The sequence below is a fragment of the Tursiops truncatus genome, chromosome X, assembly GCF_011762595.2.
Source record: "Tursiops truncatus isolate mTurTru1 chromosome X, mTurTru1.mat.Y, whole genome shotgun sequence".
NCBI classification, from domain to species: domain Eukaryota; kingdom Metazoa; phylum Chordata; class Mammalia; order Artiodactyla; family Delphinidae; genus Tursiops; species Tursiops truncatus.
The window spans coordinates 89,804,496-89,822,151 of record NC_047055.1 but is presented as its reverse complement, the minus strand read 5'-3'; the positions used below and the strand labels follow the sequence as shown (position 1 = coordinate 89,822,151).

The 17,656-nt window shown below is 46.8% G+C and overlaps 1 protein-coding gene across 3 annotated transcripts in view; it reads right to left on the bottom strand.

The window, feature by feature from the left end:
* Positions 1-8,901: 8,901 nt before the first annotated feature.
* Positions 8,902-17,656, bottom strand: part of DIPK2B (divergent protein kinase domain 2B) — a 49,524-nt gene continuing 40,769 nt past the window's right edge. For all 3 annotated transcript variants that reach the window (XM_073799452.1, XM_033849512.2, XM_073799453.1), the window contains 3 exons: positions 17,361-17,534; positions 14,010-14,298; positions 8,902-12,731 (listed from right to left, as the gene is read on the bottom strand). In XM_073799452.1, coding sequence (XP_073655553.1) covers positions 12,391-12,731; positions 14,010-14,298; positions 17,361-17,534 — 804 coding nt within the window. In that variant the 3' untranslated portion in view covers positions 8,902-12,390. The remainder of the gene's footprint in view (positions 12,732-14,009; positions 14,299-17,360; positions 17,535-17,656) is intronic.

The following is a 17,656-nucleotide window of genomic DNA, read 5'->3' as shown; positions in this document are numbered from 1 at the left end:
ATGTGCTGATCTAGTAGGCTTTTATTCAGTGATTCATGAATTATGGCAGCATCCAATCTAGCAGATAGGAAGGAACTCTGCAGAGCTGTACAAGGTGAGAGATTTTTATGGACCAAAGTGAGCAGAACAAGGAAGTCACACTGGGCATTTGCTGATGGGTTATATGGTGAAAAGGGAAGTGTTGGACCAGGTGAGGTATCTTGTGCAGAGCAGGCAAGCGCTGATTGGCTGACCTAGGCCTTCCTTTTCCGGGAGAGCCGAGCATAGAAACTTCTTTAAATTTTGGCTTGCTGGCATGTGGCTTAGCATGAGTGACTCCATCTTGGGCCTAATCTGGTTACTTTAACAGTTTTGATTCCTATGTCTATATAAATGTCATTCAAAGCTGAGCCATGTAGTATACAATGCTCACTTTTCCTTTCCTGCATAACTTTTTATTTTCTCAGAAGTTCTTAATTGTGTTGTTAAGTCCTTTGCTTGGTTTTCTATGTATTCATTGTTAATTCAAATCCGATGGTCTAAATCTTCTCTCAAAACATTCAGATGTATCAGGTTTGTATGAGTTGCATCTTCCCAAAGGTATGGCTCTTGAAGCCTTCCGACCTGCTCCCCTGTGGACTACACGGCCCTATGCCTGGTGCACAGCTGTCTCCTGGGACCACCCTTTGCCATCATCATCCAGGGACCTCTTCACCTTTCTCCCATACTGGATCCCTTGTTTCCTATATCTCAGGTCTCCTTTATCTTGGTCTACGGTCCCCTTTTGGTAGAACATATCCTCCAATAGTGTCCTAAGACAGAGTGCTTGAAAATGAAAACTTCTGAAAATTTGGGTGTCTAAGATTGGTAGTTTGAATAGATATAGAACTGACTGATTGTTTGGATAGAGAATTGAAGGTGGGAAATAGTTTTCTTTCAGAAGTTGGAAGTCATTCTCTACTGGCTTCTAATGTTGTTAAGAAATACAAGGCTGTTCTGACTCTTGACCCTTCATATGTGATCATCCGTCCCGCTCCCCAGCCTCCGGAAACTTGTAGGGTCTTTCCTTTGTCCCTAGAGCTCTGAACAGTCATCCTTTGTAATGGGCACTCCAAAAGTTCTTCCAATGTAAACACTAATGTCCTTTCATTCTGGGAAATTTAATTTTGTTGTTGATGATTTCCTCCTGTGTGTGTGTGTCTGTCTGTCTGTGTATGTTTCTATTTGTGTATCTGTGTGTGTGTGTCCATGTTTGTGTCTGTATCTGTGTTTGGGTGTATGTGTCTGTGTCTCTATATATGCCTTTGTGTGTGTGCCTATGTCACTGTGTGGTGTCTGTGTGTCTGTCTATGTGTGTGTGTATCCTCTTTGGAAGTCTTATTATTCGATAAGACCTCCTGAACTAATTCTGTAATTAAATTTTTTCTCTCATTTTTAGTCTGACTTTTTGTTTGACTTCCTGGGAATTTTTCCACTGGCCAAACCTGGGAAAATTTGGATCACCCAAAGAAATGATAATAATAAATTATAACCGTTGAATAAAATAAGAATCTCCGAGTCCATATGTATTTATATAAATGTATTAATAAGTAAGTAGGAGGGAAGAAAAGGTTTTTTTACACTAGAATGCCAGCTAATAAATGTAAAAGGAATAATAAACATTTAAAAATCACCATTTGGCAACCATCACAGTAATAATTGATTCAGGCAAGAATCATCAGTGGATGCTAAAATTAGTGAGTGTGAGTTTGATGAATACAGGACATTTACATAGTCTCAAAGTATTTCCTCTCCAATTACAGAGTAAATGTACAGTGGAGAAATCTGGCAGACCTCACCTTAACCAAGTGAATGTCACCAAAAATGGGACAAACTGACCTCATGTATTTTCTGATAGACTGCAATGAAGAGAGCACAGCATCACTTCTGAGGCATTCCTGCCCAAAATAAAAAAAACTAAACTGAGTCATGAGGGAACAACAGACAAATCCAGATTGATGGAAATTCTACAAAATAACCAGCCTTTCCTCTTTAAAGATGTCAAAGTGATGAAACACACAGGCTGAGAAACTGTTCCAGATTAAAGGAGACTAGAGACACATGCCAACTAAATGCAATATATGATCCAGAATTGATCCTGGGCCAGAAAAAAGTTTTTCTATGAAGGACAATATTGGAGAAATTGGCAAAATTTGAATAAGGCCTGTAGGTAGATAACAGTGTTGTATCAGTGTTAATCCCCTGATTTTCAGATTTGTGCTGTGGTTATTATGTAAGCCTTTATTTTATTTTTAGGATATAAACTCTGAAGCATTTAGGGGCACATCTGCAATTTACTCTAAAAGGGTTCAGAAAAAAATGGAGGAGAGGGGTGGTGGGGGAGAGAGAGAGAGAGAGATGGAGAGGGAGAAAATGATAAAGCAAACACAGGAAAAAATTTAACACGGGAATGTGAACACAGGGTATATGGGAGTTATTTGTACTTTTCTTTCAACTCTTCTGAAAGCCTTAAATGATTTTAAAATAGTGTTAGAAAAAAATAGAAAGGAGTGAGGAACTAAAAAGATGACTGGATGCTCTAGACAGTCAGTGGGGTCTGCCAGCTGTGACCTTATGTGGCGGGGGTGGGGGGTGGTTGAGGGACTTCTGATGTTGGGATTTTTTAGCCTTTTCCCAGGAGGCTCACTTGTCAGTTCTCCTGCCTTGGGGGGAAGTGCACAGCCACTGTGCATACATGCGCTTAATCCCCCAGTTTTCAGGGTGACCTGCTGCCCTAGTCTCTGTGCTGTCCCTGAAAACCCTTGGATTGACTCCCTCCAGGGAAGGAGCTTCCGATCTGTTGGATCTTGGAGGGCCATCACCTGGCCATTACCCGGCTGTGAAGGGTTGGAGGATGGGGGAAAACTGGCATCCAATTCCTTCTTAAAATAGCGTCACCCTTATTTCAGCCTTCTCCCTAATTTCTTGAGGGATCTAGAGCCATAAATTCTTCAACGTTTTGAGAGATTCTGTGATGTGAATTGGGATGGTTCTCAGCGTCCTTTGTTGCCAGCTTAGGATTCAGTTCTTTTGGTCCTGCTAAGTTATTTGCTTTCCAGCTTTCAAAATTTTGTTTCTATTTTCTCCTCTCTCATTTCCCCATGTGGTAGTTTATACCTATTAAAAATTCCACTTACTCTCATTTTAGTAGGGGTTACAAGTGTTCAATCCATGATTTTTAACAGTCAGTCTGTGCATAACTCGCTCTGCATTCTTGATTACTTCCTTTGAATAGCGTCCCAGAAGTGAAATTATTGGGTAGAGTGTGCAATTCTTTTTGAGGCTCTTGATGAACATTGCCAGATTGCTTTTCGATAGGATTATATTTTCACCAAGTTTCCATGACTTGCCTCTTTTCCTGAAATTTTGCCTGCCTTGGGTAGGATTATTTTAAAAACACACACACGCACACAAATGTGTTATTTTGACGAAGGAAATATTAACTCACATTTGGCACAATTCGCCCTAAAGAATGATTTTTTCAGAGAGAAGCTCCAGGTAGGGGCATGAGGTGGTAAGCTGGATTCAGCTAAATGGCTGGGGGCAGGTCAGGGGCGGGGTTTGGGTGAGGGTGTGTGAAGGGGGATTTCAACTCTCTACATGAGGCACCATGGTTTGTAGGTAGAAAGGAAGGAATCAGAAGTGAGTGTGTGAGCCCCAAGTCTCTACTGCCTTCCAGTGTGGTAGGGGTAACCCTGGTTCTAGTACAGGCATATTCACTCGGGCAAATTGAACAAAGGAAATGGTGCAGTGGTTCTTCTACTCAATGAGCATCACCCTGGAGTGAGCCCTAGATGGCAGACCTGAATCTTAATTTTATTTATTTATTTATTTATTTTTATTTTTTAAAGTTGAAGTCGAGTTGATTTACAATGCTGTGCCAATCACTGCCATACAGCAAAGTGACTGAGTTATACACATCTGAATCTTCCTTTTAATCCAACTCAGTTTCCATGTGTTTTTCTTAGTCAGGGCCATCTTGTCACACATATAATGCTTTTGTGTTTTGTTTTATGTCTTCTGTTTTATATAGCACAGCCCCAATATGCAAGCCAGCTTCTTTACCTGGTGCTGAACAATTTCTGCTTCATGCACTGAGTTGCTTTTTTGACTTTTTATTTTGGAATAATTTTATTTAATTAATTAATTTATTTATTTTTAAAAATTAATTTATTTTTGGCTGTGTTGGGTCTTCGTTGCTGCACGCGGGCTTCCTCTAGTTGTGGCGAGCAGGGGCTACTCTTCGACGCGGAGCACGGGCTCTAGGGTGCGTGGGCTCAGTGACTGCAGCACGCAGGCTCAGTAGTTGTGGCTCGCGGGCTCTAGAGCACAGGCTCAGTAGCTGTGGTGCACGGGTTTTTAGTTGCTCCGCGGCATGTGGGAGCTTCCATAAAATACTGTGTACTGATCTAATAGATCTTATTGGAATTTCAACAGTTGTCCCACTGAGAAAGAGAAACGTGGACCATTGTAGCTGGGAACCGGCCTGGCATCGTCAGGCCTTCCTCTTGGTGTTGCTCAGAGCTGGCCTGGGCCTCGCAGCTGGGCCTTTGTGTTCTCCTTGAACCTAAACAATTTCTCAGATCACTAACATTAAACAAGACCACTCTGTGACCACGATGAACCAAGACAAAAGAAGTCTACTAAGGTCGGAACACAAACAACGACATGAACATTGTTTAAACAAAAATGACCAAACATCCCCCTATCCTGGCTACTGTGAGTGACTGCTGCTTTCCTAACTATGGCATTACCTTGCTTCATTCCTCCTGCTTTATAGATAAGATCTATTGAGATGTGCAATCATGGATTTACCCCTCTTCCTGATAGCATTCAATCTAGAGCAAAGCCCTGCTTCCTTGAACCCTCCCCCAAATCACCTAAAGAGCCCAAATCTTCTACAAAGTCCTTTCTAACCCCCTCTTACTGAGACACCTCACGTTGCTCCATGATGTGCGCTCTCCCTTGTTTTGATGAGCAATAACTCCATCTTGTGCAACTACAGCAGTGTTGCTGGTGAGTTTGGGCTGGTGGGTATCGACACCACTGATATCCTTTTTCTGCTCCAGGATCCAACTGAAGACCCCACATTGTATGTAGTTCTCATGTCTCCTTAGTCTCCTCCAATCTGTGACAATTCCTTAGTCTCTCTTGGTCTCTCATGGCTAGTGGTAGGTTGTCCCTCAATATGTCTGATGTTATCTCATGATTCAATTGAGGTTTGGCCTTTGGGGCAAGAATACCACCAAAGTGATGCGGTGCCCCTCTCAGTGCATCATATCAGAGGATACCTGATGTCTGTGTGACTTATGACTAGTGACGTTGACCTTGATCACTTGGTAGAAGTTGTGTCTGCCAGGTGTCTTCAGCATAAATTTACTATTTTTCCCTTTGTAATTATGAGTGTGTTGTGGCGAGATAACTTTGAGACGATGCAAACATCCTGCTTCTCATACTATGATCTACTAGTTTTAGCCTCACTGGTGATACCTGCCTGCAAGAATTATTACTGTGGTGTTTGCCAAGTGGTGATTTTCCATTCCCATCATTTCTTCTACATTTACTAATTAGAATTCTACCATAAGGAAGAGCTCTTGCCTCCTCCATTTCTTTACTTATCTGTTTATTTATTTATATCAGTATGGTCTCATAAGAATTGATTTTATTCTATGTGTTATTACTACCATTATTTATTTGATATACAAATTGTCCCAAATTTGCCTCCTGGGAGCCCCTTCCTTTCTGGCAACACAAGAGTATTCCAGGCTCATCTTGTACTTTCCCTGTCTAGTCTTGGAATCAGCCATTTCTCCAAAGAGCTCTGCTTTCTTTTACTGAAGAAACCAAGACCCAGGCACTAGGTACTGGGGTGTCACTGCTTATAGACCCTCTCAGAGACAGAGCTAAGAAATATATTTCTGTACACTCACATCTTAGTGATGTGAGCGGTGGGATGGAAACATACATATGGATGAGTTGATGAGCTCCAAGACTGACCAAGTCCACCAGTGTGCACCCGGACAAACTCCTCTTTTGAGCACGAAGTGCTATTTGGGCATTTTGCCAATTGGTTCTGATGTCTGTCTGCCATTGAGGACCGTTTGTGAGCACTGACTGCTATTTGGGCATTGTGCATACATATGAGAAATCCTTAGAGAGTGTCATACAGAGTGAAGTAAGTCAGAAAGAGAAAAGCAAATATCGTATAATAACGCATATATGTGGAATCTAGAAAAATGGTATAGATGATCTTAGTTGCAAAGCAGAAATAGAGACACAGACGTAGAGAACAAATGTATGGATACCAAGGGGGAAAGGGGTGGGGTGGGAGGAATTGGGAGACTGGGATTGAAACATATACACTATTGGTACCATGTATAAAATAGACAACTGAGCGGAACATGCTGTATAGCACAGGGAACTCACCTAGTGCCCTGTGATAACCTAAATGGGAGGGAAGTCCAAAAGGGAGGGGATATCTGTATGTGTATAGCTGAATCAGTTTGCTGTACAGTAGAAACTAACACAGTGTTGTAAAGCAGCTATACTCCAATAAAAATTAAAAAAAAAAGAAAGCCTGAGTTCATAGTGATACCTCCAGTTCCAGTCTAACATCAGACTTCAAAATTGGAAGGAACACAAAATTCCCTCTTTCTTGACTTGTAACTCCTTTCTCGAGCCATGAGAAGCCCGTCTCTCACCATCCACAACATATTTACCTGCTTGCTCAAAACTTAGTTTCGGAATTGCTAACCCAGATCTTCATGAGAAAAATATTTACTGACTAGAGCACAGATTTTGTGGATGGTTCTTTCTTTCCTCTCTCTTTTTAAATTGAGGTAAAATTCACATACCATAAAATTAACCGTTTTAAAGTGTGTGTACACTTCTTGATGTTTTTCGTCTTATACTATGTAGTCAAAAGGCTTAGTTTCCAAGTTACTTAAGTTAGTTCCTCTGTGTAGTTATTTTATTCATTTGTAATACAGTTGGGTCCATCTGTTATTCTTTGTATTTCATTTTAGTTCAACCCACCTCCTGGTTGATCTTAACTATTTATTTGTGGGTTGTGTGAGGTATTCCCATGGTTCTAAGAGTCAGAGTTATACAAAAAGGCATGCTCAGAAAAGTTTCACTCCCCCCTCATCCCTGCTGCCCCACTCCCATTCCTCTCTTCTTTCCACTGCATTGACACCCACCCCCTGCAGGGAACCAATCTCATTAGCTTCTGGTTTATTCTTTATTTATTTTTAAATTTTTTTTTTGTTGTACGCGGGCCTCTCACTGTTGTGGCCTCTGCCATTGCGGAGCACAGGCTCTGGACGCGCAGGCTCAGCGGCCATGGCTCACGGGCCCAGCCGCTCCGCGGCATGTGGGATCTTCCCGGACCGGGGCACGAACCCGCGTCCCCTGCATCGGCAGGCGGACTCTCAACCACTGCGCCACCAGGGAAGCCCCCTGGTTTATTCTTTAGATCTATGTATCTATACACCCACACATGCATATACACACACACATACATATGTGTGTATGTGTGTGTGTGTATATCTTTTTTTGCATCACAGGTGAACGGATACGTAAGTGTTTTCTTATATCTTCTTCTTTCTTACATGAAAGGTAGCATCCTATAAATACCCTTGTGAGCTTTTTTTCCCTCACGTCATACTATATCTTGCAAATCATCCCATGTCAGTTCCTAGAGACCTTCCCTATTCATTTGTAGAACTGCATAGCACTCCTTTGTGTGGATGTACTGCAGTTTATTCAACCACTCTCCCATGTACGGGCACTGAAGTTGTTTTCTGTATTTGCAATGACAAACAACGCTGCAATCAATAACTTCGACGTACTAATTTTGGTGAGAGAGGCTGGCACAAGATCTGAAAGCAGACGAGTCTGCTTCCAGAGCCGCTGATCCCTCTGCGCTGCCACAGGCAGCTCAGACCTGAGACGATGCCCTGCTCACCCTAGTGGGCTGGGGGTGCTCTCTCTCCTTGTCTGCTTCTACAAAGAGCTCCAATGGGCGGGTCACTGGTTGCTCAGCTCCCCTTTGCTGGCCTATTCCTCTAAGTTGTCTTCTTAGAGGGTCATTACATCTGCAAATCAGGGCCCTCAGCCTGGGTGTTGACCATCCCGCACAGTCCGCAGATGCAACCATTTTTTAAAAATGACGTGAAGAGCTGCAGACCGATCTGACTATACTTGTGTGCACGTGAGCTCAGCTGTGTCAATATATGTGAGCAACAGGCCTGAAGTGGGCAGGAAAGCCACATCACCACACACAGGCAGTGAGCTGTGAGCTTTCAATGGGCCAAGAGGGATACTTGAACCTCTCGGATACTAAGCGCGGGTGGACTTCCCAAGGATCCCAACGTTACCTGCTCAAGGAGGATTCCCTCCTGAGCCTGGTGGAGACCTAGGCTGTGGAGGCGAGTGTAGTGGCTGCCCGGCTGCCATTCATGATCATCCCAGAGTCTGGAGAGTGGGAGGGAAGAAAAATGGCCCCAGTCAGACTGTCCGGCAGCCTGCGGCAGCCTGGTGGTTCCTTTGGTCTGGAGCAGAGCTTTGGGACAGAGATCAGCGTCCCTCCAGAGAGGCTGCAGCACTCACCTTGGCTGTGTGAGGAGCCCTTTCTGCCAGGAAGCCCTCTGCTCTTGCCCTACATTTACCATTAAATATAGAACGCCCGTATGTGCCAGGCTCTTGAGAAACAGTGTATTATTTAAATAGGATAATAACCCTGCAAGGGTAAATCTTTTTCTCATCTTTTTATGAGTGAGGAAAGAGAGACTCAGAGAGGTTAAGCAGCTTGCCCAAGGTTACACAGTAACCAGCAGAGTCACGATTTGAAGCCAGGTCTGTCTGATTCCAGGGCTCTAGACCTTTTCAAAATGAATACAAATCCAACAAAGTATTTATTTTAGCTCTAGAGGAAACATTCAGGCTCATGCAATCACTTATAGGCAGAAGTTAGATGCTACAGGGGAGGACTAGGAAAGCAGGAGACCTAAAAATTGTCACTTTGAGCAAATCGCTTGAATCAGTTTCCTTGTTTGAAAAGTAGGACTTGCCCGCAGAGCTGTGGGGACGCTGAGCTGATAGCTGAAGCCAATGGAGTCTGTTCTCCTATGTCAGTTCCTTTGCCATGATGGTTATTAAATATTTTATATCACCTCTGGCTCCACAGATACTCCCCTTGGTTGTGGAGATCAAGTGAGACCCCAGTAAACTCCAAGAACCCTCTACACAGAGGTTAATTAGTATTCGCAGGCAGCCAGGGCTGGCTTCGTGGGCATCAACGTACAGTCGTACGGGGCCTGCACTTAGGTTAACACTCTGCTGGCCCCATCTTGCAGTTCTCAGTGACAGGAGGCCCCACGTTTTCATTTTGCAGGGGGTCCCACAAATTATGCAGCCGGTCCTGCAGGCAGAAAGACAGTGGCTGGCGAAACGCAGAAAAAATAATGCCTCCAATCAGATTCCAGGGGGATGAGAACATAGTACGATGGCTAGGTCTCTTGAGGGTTGACTCACTTGTCTCCTGGCTGTTGAGGGGAAAGAGCTGTTCTCGAGGATGTGGCTGCGGCTTGTATATGTTCAACATGGTGTCTTTGTCCGTTTGGGCTGCTGTAACAATACCACAGACTGGGTGGCTTATAAGCAGCAATTATTTCTCACAGTTCCGGTGGTCAGGAAGTCCAAAATCATGGGGCTGGCAGACTCAGTGTCTGGAGAGAGCAAGCTTCTTGGTTCATAGCCAGGACCTTCTTGCTGTGTCCTCACATGGCGGAAGGAGTGAGGGAGCTGTCTGGGGTCTCTTTTATGAGGGCATTCATGAGGGCTCCACCCCCATGACCTCCAAATACCATCACGTTGGGGGTTAGGATCTCAGCCTATGAATTTTTGCGGGGGACACAATAAATCAGTCTAGAGCACATGGTGTATGAAGAGCACAAAAGAAAAAGGATTGAAGAACACAGTCATTATTCTCAGCAAGAATATTTTCTGAGCACGTGCTCTGTGCCTAGCCCTGTGCTGGTTGCTACGGGGAATACAAAGAGCTCTGTGCCACTAGCATCTTCAGGGAGCTCCCAGCTGGATGGGAAGGCGGAGCACAGATCTCTCTGGAATACCCTTGAGGTTAGCCTCAAATGGGTGCGGGCCTGGGGTTCAGGGGTACAGAGGTAGGATTCAGAAAAGGCTTGCTGGGAGCTGGGCTGTCAGGAAAAGCTTTGGGTCAAGGTAGGACTCAGGGTCTTCAATGATGCCCAGGACTTAGTCAGTGGAGGAACGGAACCGTCCAAGCCCCAGCCCTGGTTATGGACGCATAACACACTCCTTCCTGGTGGGTCTGGCTTTTGAATCCATCACAATAGACTGGAGCTGGGGAGCATTGCAAGTTGGGTTCTCTGGAAGCAGACACTAAGAGTTCGGGGTATGTGTTTGTTTCCTGTGGCTGCTATAACAAATGACTCCACAGCGAGGGCTTAAAGCGATAGAAATTTGTCCTCTCCGAGTTCGGAAGGCCAGAAGTCTAAGATCAATTTCACTGGGCTCAAAAAGCAAGGTGTTGGGAAGGATGGTCAATCCTCGCTCTCCAGACCAAGCCAGGAAGCAACTGTCTCAAAGACTCTCAGGCAGCCCAAGCCTGCCCTCCCAGAAGCTTGGCCTGGCATCCTCACTGTTACGGTTGCCCCAGAGGTAGTGCCCGGAGCAGTCAAAAGGGAACTCCCAACCGCACCGCGGTGTACCACCGAACAGGACTTTCCTTGGCTACTCTTTAAATGTGAGTGGAGGGACCAGAATTGGGCAGGACAGAGGCTGAAGGGGAAGGCAAGAGGAGCCTGGACGGGTAGCAGGAGTTCTGGAACTATCCCAGCAAGTCACTCTTCCTCCCTGAGCCTCAGTTTCCCCGTCTGCAGCGTGAAGCCTATTAAGCCAGGCACTCTGACCTTAAAGGTGGTGATTCAGAGGTAGAAAAGAGGAAGCCGACTGAGAGGTGCCTGGGGGGTGGAGGGCTGGCAGGGAGGCTGGGCAAAGGTCCAAGGAAGCCCCACTAATGTTTGAGGGGCCCGGGCAGGAGTATGCACAGAGACCCACATACCACGTGGCTAAACATTTTAAAGACACAAAGCAAACTGCTGAATAAAATATATTCCGTTGGCTGACCTTGAAAAACTATTTTTAGAATGACCTGTAAGGCCAAGTTTGAATGAAAATTCTCAGACTACTTAAGAGTCCTGCCCTGGAGGCCACGGTGTGGAGAGAGCTGGCCCTGGTTCCCGGCTGTGGCTACAATGAGAATCTTCGAACTCACAGACCTTCTGCTCCAGGGAGCAGAACTGGCTGAGCGCCCTGCGCTGTGCTTTGAAATCCATCTTTGCGGTTGGGCTGAGGCCACGCTTCCCACGGGCTGTTCCCTGCCACAGGAATATGAGGGCTCTCCATTCTTGCGAAGCTCCTCTGATGGCTGGCTTTGCCTCGAGGACACCCTGACGGTCTCGCCGAAGCTTCTTTCGGTTGTGCAGATGGCAGTCTGGGATGCCCCAACCTGACCTTCTTGCCCTTGCTTGGGGGAGGGAGGGGTCAACCTTACAGCCCGGCCTGATGGCTCTCCCAGCCTTCTCCGGCTCCCTCCTCCTTTCCTCCCCCCCGCCAGGCATCTTCCTTAATGTTGATACAATCCTTGCCCATTTAATCCTGTCTTGACACCTGGTTCTCAGAGGACCTGGACAAACACATTGGCCCCCAGCCCAGCCCTCTTCTCTTCTTACCCCTGGCTCCTTCCCACACCATGAAGTGCCTCTCTGGACACTTCTGGGACAGAAGGGCCTTCCGTCCACGTGTCCCCTTGTCCTGCAGTCTCCTCACCCTGTGGCAGCGCGGGGAGCGTAGCAGGAGGGCTAGGGCAGGGGTACAGTCTTCCCTCCGTGCCAGCCTTTTGACCTCCACGGCTCTGTCACATTTGCCCTGGCCGTGCATGCTTCTGGAACATTCTTTGTAACCACCTGGGCTGGGGGGAGGGAGCACGTGTCCCTGGCCCTTCATATCTCTGTGTTTTTGCACTAACTCAAGAGTCTGGTGGAGAAGAGAGAAAAATGAGGCTCAAAGAGGCCGAGTGAGCGTCCACACCTGGTTCTTCCGATGCCCACCCTTGGGCTCTTCCACGGTGACCCAGCCAGTGGGGGTAATCATGCCACCCGATGGCACGACTGCCCTCTGATGTTTGGCATGTTCCTTTCTCCCTGGGAAACAAAGGTACCTTTCTCCCAGTGTCTAAAAGGGAGCAGCTTCTTTCAACCATGCAGCAAGCGAGCAGGCAGCGGAAGTTCCAAGGAAGTGGTCCCCGGAGGCCAGCAAGGCTCCAGCCCCTCAGAACTTATCATTATACTTGCAGTCTGGGTAGCGGTAGGCAAATCTGGGGTCACAGGTTCTTAGGGGCCTCAAGATGTCCTTCAGCCGGCTGGCGGCTTGGAGGACCTCGGGGTCTGGCCGGGTTCCCTCCCCACAGCGAGCGAGCTCGGCGTCTATCTCCTCCTGCACCGGGGACGGGAACTTGGCCTGGAGAAGTGGGGGCAGCACCTGGCCACACACCAGCACCAGGCTCTGCTTCTCAGGGATGGTGTCGCAGGAGGGCAGCTCGGTCTGGCAGCCAGAGACCAGGCAGCTGAAGATGTCTTTATTCTCTCCCGCCCTGGAGGCCGCTTGGCTGCCTACAAGAGAATGGAAGACATCACACACCCTACAACCTGTTCTCCTTGCGGGAAGGCGTCACTAATGAGAATTGCTGGGCAAAGTGGTTCAGACTCCTAGCATCTCCTGTCACCAGGAGATTTAGGGCTCAGGGACACAATGGCACCTGATGAGACCCTGGGGGGAACTCTCTTGGCTATAATAAGGTGAGGCCTGGGACTTCCCTGGCGGTCCAGTGGTTAAGACTCTGTGCTTCCACTGCAGGGGGGCACGGATTTGATCCCTCGTCGGGGAAGTAAGAGCCTGCATGCCACCCAAAAAATTAAAAAAAAAAAAAGATGAGGCCTGGGGATGGAAAACGCACTTCTTCCTACCAGAACTTGGGCTTCTAATTGCAAGGCTCTCATGCATATCGTGATTCTCCCATTATTATGACTGAATTAGGGAGCTCAGGAAATTCCTAGGGCCGGTTTCATGTGCCCTCTTTAAACACAAAGTTGGGAGAAAGAACAGGTAATCCAGAATATGCCTTCCGTGGGTTGTAGGGGGACTGCTATTCAGCGGTTCACATTCCCGAATATTCTGGTATCAGCCCCACTTCTTCTCATTTGATTCTTCTTGATAAAGGCAAATCAGGACATGAGTAAGCGTAGTTTAATTGGTCTATCTTTGTAGGCCTTCTCATATAAACAAAATCAGAAATTGGAAATTAAAATCCTCTGTCCTACGATTGGGCTCAGAATATCTAGTCACCATTACAGACTGCGATGTTCAAAGGGTTCTAGAACCCTGGATGAGCCTGTGCACATCATCAAAAACACGATTCACTCATACACCTCATTCGGTGCCATGTTTTTCAATTTGAAAACTTTATAAAAAGCAAAGGTGCCCAGATGGATTGCGAAATGTACCACTGAATCAGCCAGATAGTTCAGATAAAGCATCTGATGAGAAAGGCTCTGAGGGGGAGATGTATGTCCCCGCGCTACACAGACCCAATCGGACAACGGCAGTGCCCTCAGAGGGTGAAGCTGGGGCCATAGCACAGTGCAAATCTCCTCCTCCTGTACTGACAAGGTCAAGTCCGGTTCCCCTTTGGAGCTGGAGCAGAGACTTAAAACGGGGAGAGGGACTCTCCTGTCCCAAACTTGGGCTGCTCTCACTATGACACAGGGAGACTGGCGAGGCCCAGTGGTGTGAGCCACACCCCACCCCCAGGCCCCGTTGTCACCCCTCCCTAGCGCCTGTCACCCTGGCTTCCCCTCTGACAGCTGCTCAGCCAGGCCCATGCTGGGTACCTTCCTGCCTGTCGATGACGCCCAGTGCGCTGGCATCCCGGATGAACAGATGCCCGTTGTTGAAGATGCCAAACATGTCCACATCCACGTGGGTGAAGTAGAAGAAGTAGTTCAAATCGTTGCTTCTCAGGGACTCCAGGACACCCAGGAGCTGGTAGGCCAGGTCGGCCGCCTGGTCTGCGGGTGCACCATAGAATTCCTGCAGCGGGCTGGTGCTAGTGCTGACCAGAAATCTGCCGCAGGAGCCCAGGTACCTGGGCAGTGGCCATCCCTCGGCACCCGGGAAGATCTGCCAAGCGAGAGGAGGAGGCATTAGAGGATTAGAGAGAAAAACCTCCTGAGACAGTTCCCTCCCTCTCTCTCTCTCCCCCTCCCTCCCTCCCTCCCTCCCTCTCTCTCATTCTCTCTCTCTCTCTCTCTCCAAGAGCAGACAGAAATATCAGCCTTACTCAGGTACCCAACGTCTCAAGACACGTCAGCAAAGCATCCCTTAACCTTGTTTATACCTCTTGGAACATGGCAATACCTTGCTCCCCCCGTCCCTCCCCCCACCACTTTTTTATTCCATTGTTGATGGAGGGCTTCAGAAAAGGCAGCTCTTCTTTCCATATTGTAGATTGCATTTCAACAAATTTGCCCCAAGCGAGGTAAGAGAATGCCGATGCCCTTGCTACAATTTTAGAGGGTATTCAGGCTTCAGGGAAATGTGTTTATTTGAAGAGTTGTATAGTTGAAGAAATATGACTAGCATTTCAGATTTCACAGACATCACGGCTTAGGAAGAGGTTATGGGGGGGAAAAAAAGAGGGTCAACTTAAGGCTGATTTAAAGAAAATATTTAAAAAAATAACAGTGCAGGCAGTAGATTCTGGGATAGGGCAAAAATTATGAAGGTGACCCTTGGGTGACTCAAGTTTTGGGAACTGCTGCACTGGCCCTGGGCGTGGTCCTGGGCAAATCTGCCTGGTTGGGGTAATTACACACTCACAGAGACTCCCCAACTGACTGGAACGTTCTGACAGCCTAACACTGGTCTAGGGAAGCACACAGCTCTACCCAGTTTCCTCTGTCTCCTTGTAAGAGCTCCAGGAGTTTTGGATTAACATATACACACTACTATATATAAAATAGATAAACAACAAGGACCTACGGTATAGCACAGGGAACTCTACTGAATATTTTGTAATAACCTATAAGGGAAAAGGATCTGAAAAGAATATATATATATATATATATATATATATATATATATATATATATAAAACTGAATCACTTTGCTGTATACTTGAAACTAACACAATATTGTAAATTAACTATATCTCAATTTAAAAAAAAGAGTGGAGGGAATATCCTAGCTTTTTTTTTTTTTGACTATTTACTGAGGCAGCTATATCTAGAATGGTGTTTCTTTATGGGAGAAATGACAGAAACTATAAATATTAACACTTTTTTCCCTCATTTTCCTTCTTAAAAAAACAAAGTCATCCCCCTTTCTGATGATTTTCTGTGGCCTTCTGCCATTTTAACCCGCTCACCATGTTGTGAAGAACCTTTTCTTGTCCCCCCGCCCCGCCCACTGGGGCCTCTCCACTGTGTGCCATGCAGAGAGGCCCCCGGCCCCCTGGCGATGTCTAAATGTGCGGCCATGAGTCATCCCGGGCTTGGGGGCAGATCGACGCCATGCCCTTCCTGGGCGGAGCTCAGGGTGGATGGAGACTCCCAGCCCAGACCTCTCAGGAGCCAGGGCTGGAAGCAGCCAGGTCACCTGCCTTGGCCACTAAGTGTAGGACAATTGGAGAAGAAGGCCTCTGAGCGTGAAGGAAAACCAGCAATTCCTTCTTCTCCTCTAGGATTTCAAATGCCAACGTTAGTAGGCAGCTTTTAGCAGGAAGAGCGTGGACCCTGAAGTCAGACAGCTCTGGGTTTGGGTTCCATTGCTGACACTGGCTAAGGGACTGTGGCCAAGTCACTTCACAGCTCTGGGCTCCACTTACCTCATCTGGAAGAGGGGACAATTATAATATTCCTGTGGGGTTGTCGAGTTGTGAGCATTAAATGAGATAATGATGTAAAACATTTAACACAGTGCCTGGCACATAGCTAGTGCTCAAGAAATGAGTTGTTATTATGTACTTAGCCATCATGCCTTTGGCCAATAATATATAGTTAATATATTATATATAAAAATAATATGGGGCTTCCCTGGTGGCGCAGTGGTTGAGAGTCCGCCTGCTGATGCAGGGGACACGGGTTCGTGCCCCGGTCCGGGAAGATCTCACATGCCGTGGAGTGGCTGGGCCCGTGAGCCATGGCCGCTGAGCCTGCGCGTCCGGAGCCTGTGCTCCGCGACGGGAGAGGCCACAACAGTGAGAGGCCCGTGTAACGCAAAAAAAAAAAAAAAAAAAAAAAAGTAATTATATATTATATAATATCTCATAAATAATTTTAATAATATAAACAATTAGAATTAAATATATTATAAATAATTAGAACAAAATTATATAGTATAAATAATATAAAAATAATAATTATATTATAAATAATTATATTTATTTATAAATAATCATAATAACCAATATAATTATTAATTAGAATGATTAATATTAACACAATACTACAGATAATTAAAATATAATCTCGATATAATTATTATAGTTATTAAAGTCGATATAATATTATAAATAATTATAATATAATATAATTAATAACAATACTAATTATTATTAACTGTTGTGGGGCTTCCTCCTCCTCCACCCCCTCCCCTTCCTGCACCTTCTTCTTTGCCTCTTTCTCCTCCCTCTCTTCGTCTCCTGCCCCCTCTTTTTTTTTTTTTTTTGCTGTACGTGGGCCTCTCACTGTTGTGGTCTCTCCTGTTGCGGAGCACAGGCTCCAGACGCACAGGCTCAGCGGCCATGGCTCACGGGCCTAGCCGCTCCGCGGCATGTGGGATCTTCCCGGACCAGGGCACGAACCCGTGTCCCCTGCATCGGCAGGCGGACTCTCAACCACTGCGCCACCTGGGAAGCCCCTCGTACTGATCTTTGAGACACCTGGTCAAAGTTGCCCTCCTCCACAAAGCCCTTCTGGGCTGCCTCTGGCCGTGAAAGTGGCCATTCCCCGCCACCCCTCCACCCCAGCTCCCACACCTCTTTCCTCTGCAGCAACCACAGCACTTCCCCACTGCAGAAGCCAACACATATTTACTAAATGCCACAAAGGTACTAATGTGGGCTGGTGGCCCCAAGGTGTGCAGTGATGGCAGAGACAGCTCAACCCAGGGCCTGCTCCCTCGGAGCCGGAAGTGAACCCGATCCCTGGACGGGCTTTCCGGGGCCGGGGGTCCCTGCATACCTGTAGGAGGATGGGATGGGCGTTGACAGCTAGCGTGTAGAGGAGACGCAGCTTGTCGCGGTCCGTGAAGTGGTCCATGAAGATGCTGCCAGCGTCGGCCACCTCCGCATAGCGCCGGACCACGCGATCCAGGAGTCGCTGTGACGGGCAGCGCAAGAGGGGGCTGGGCAGGCCCTGCAGCAGGTGGGAGAGATCCCGGGAGGAGGAAAGTCTGCTGAGTGCTCGTGGGCGCCGGCAGGACCGGCACGGGTAGGCCCTGCTATTGGGGGAGATCGCGGGGTTGTGGGGGACCAAGT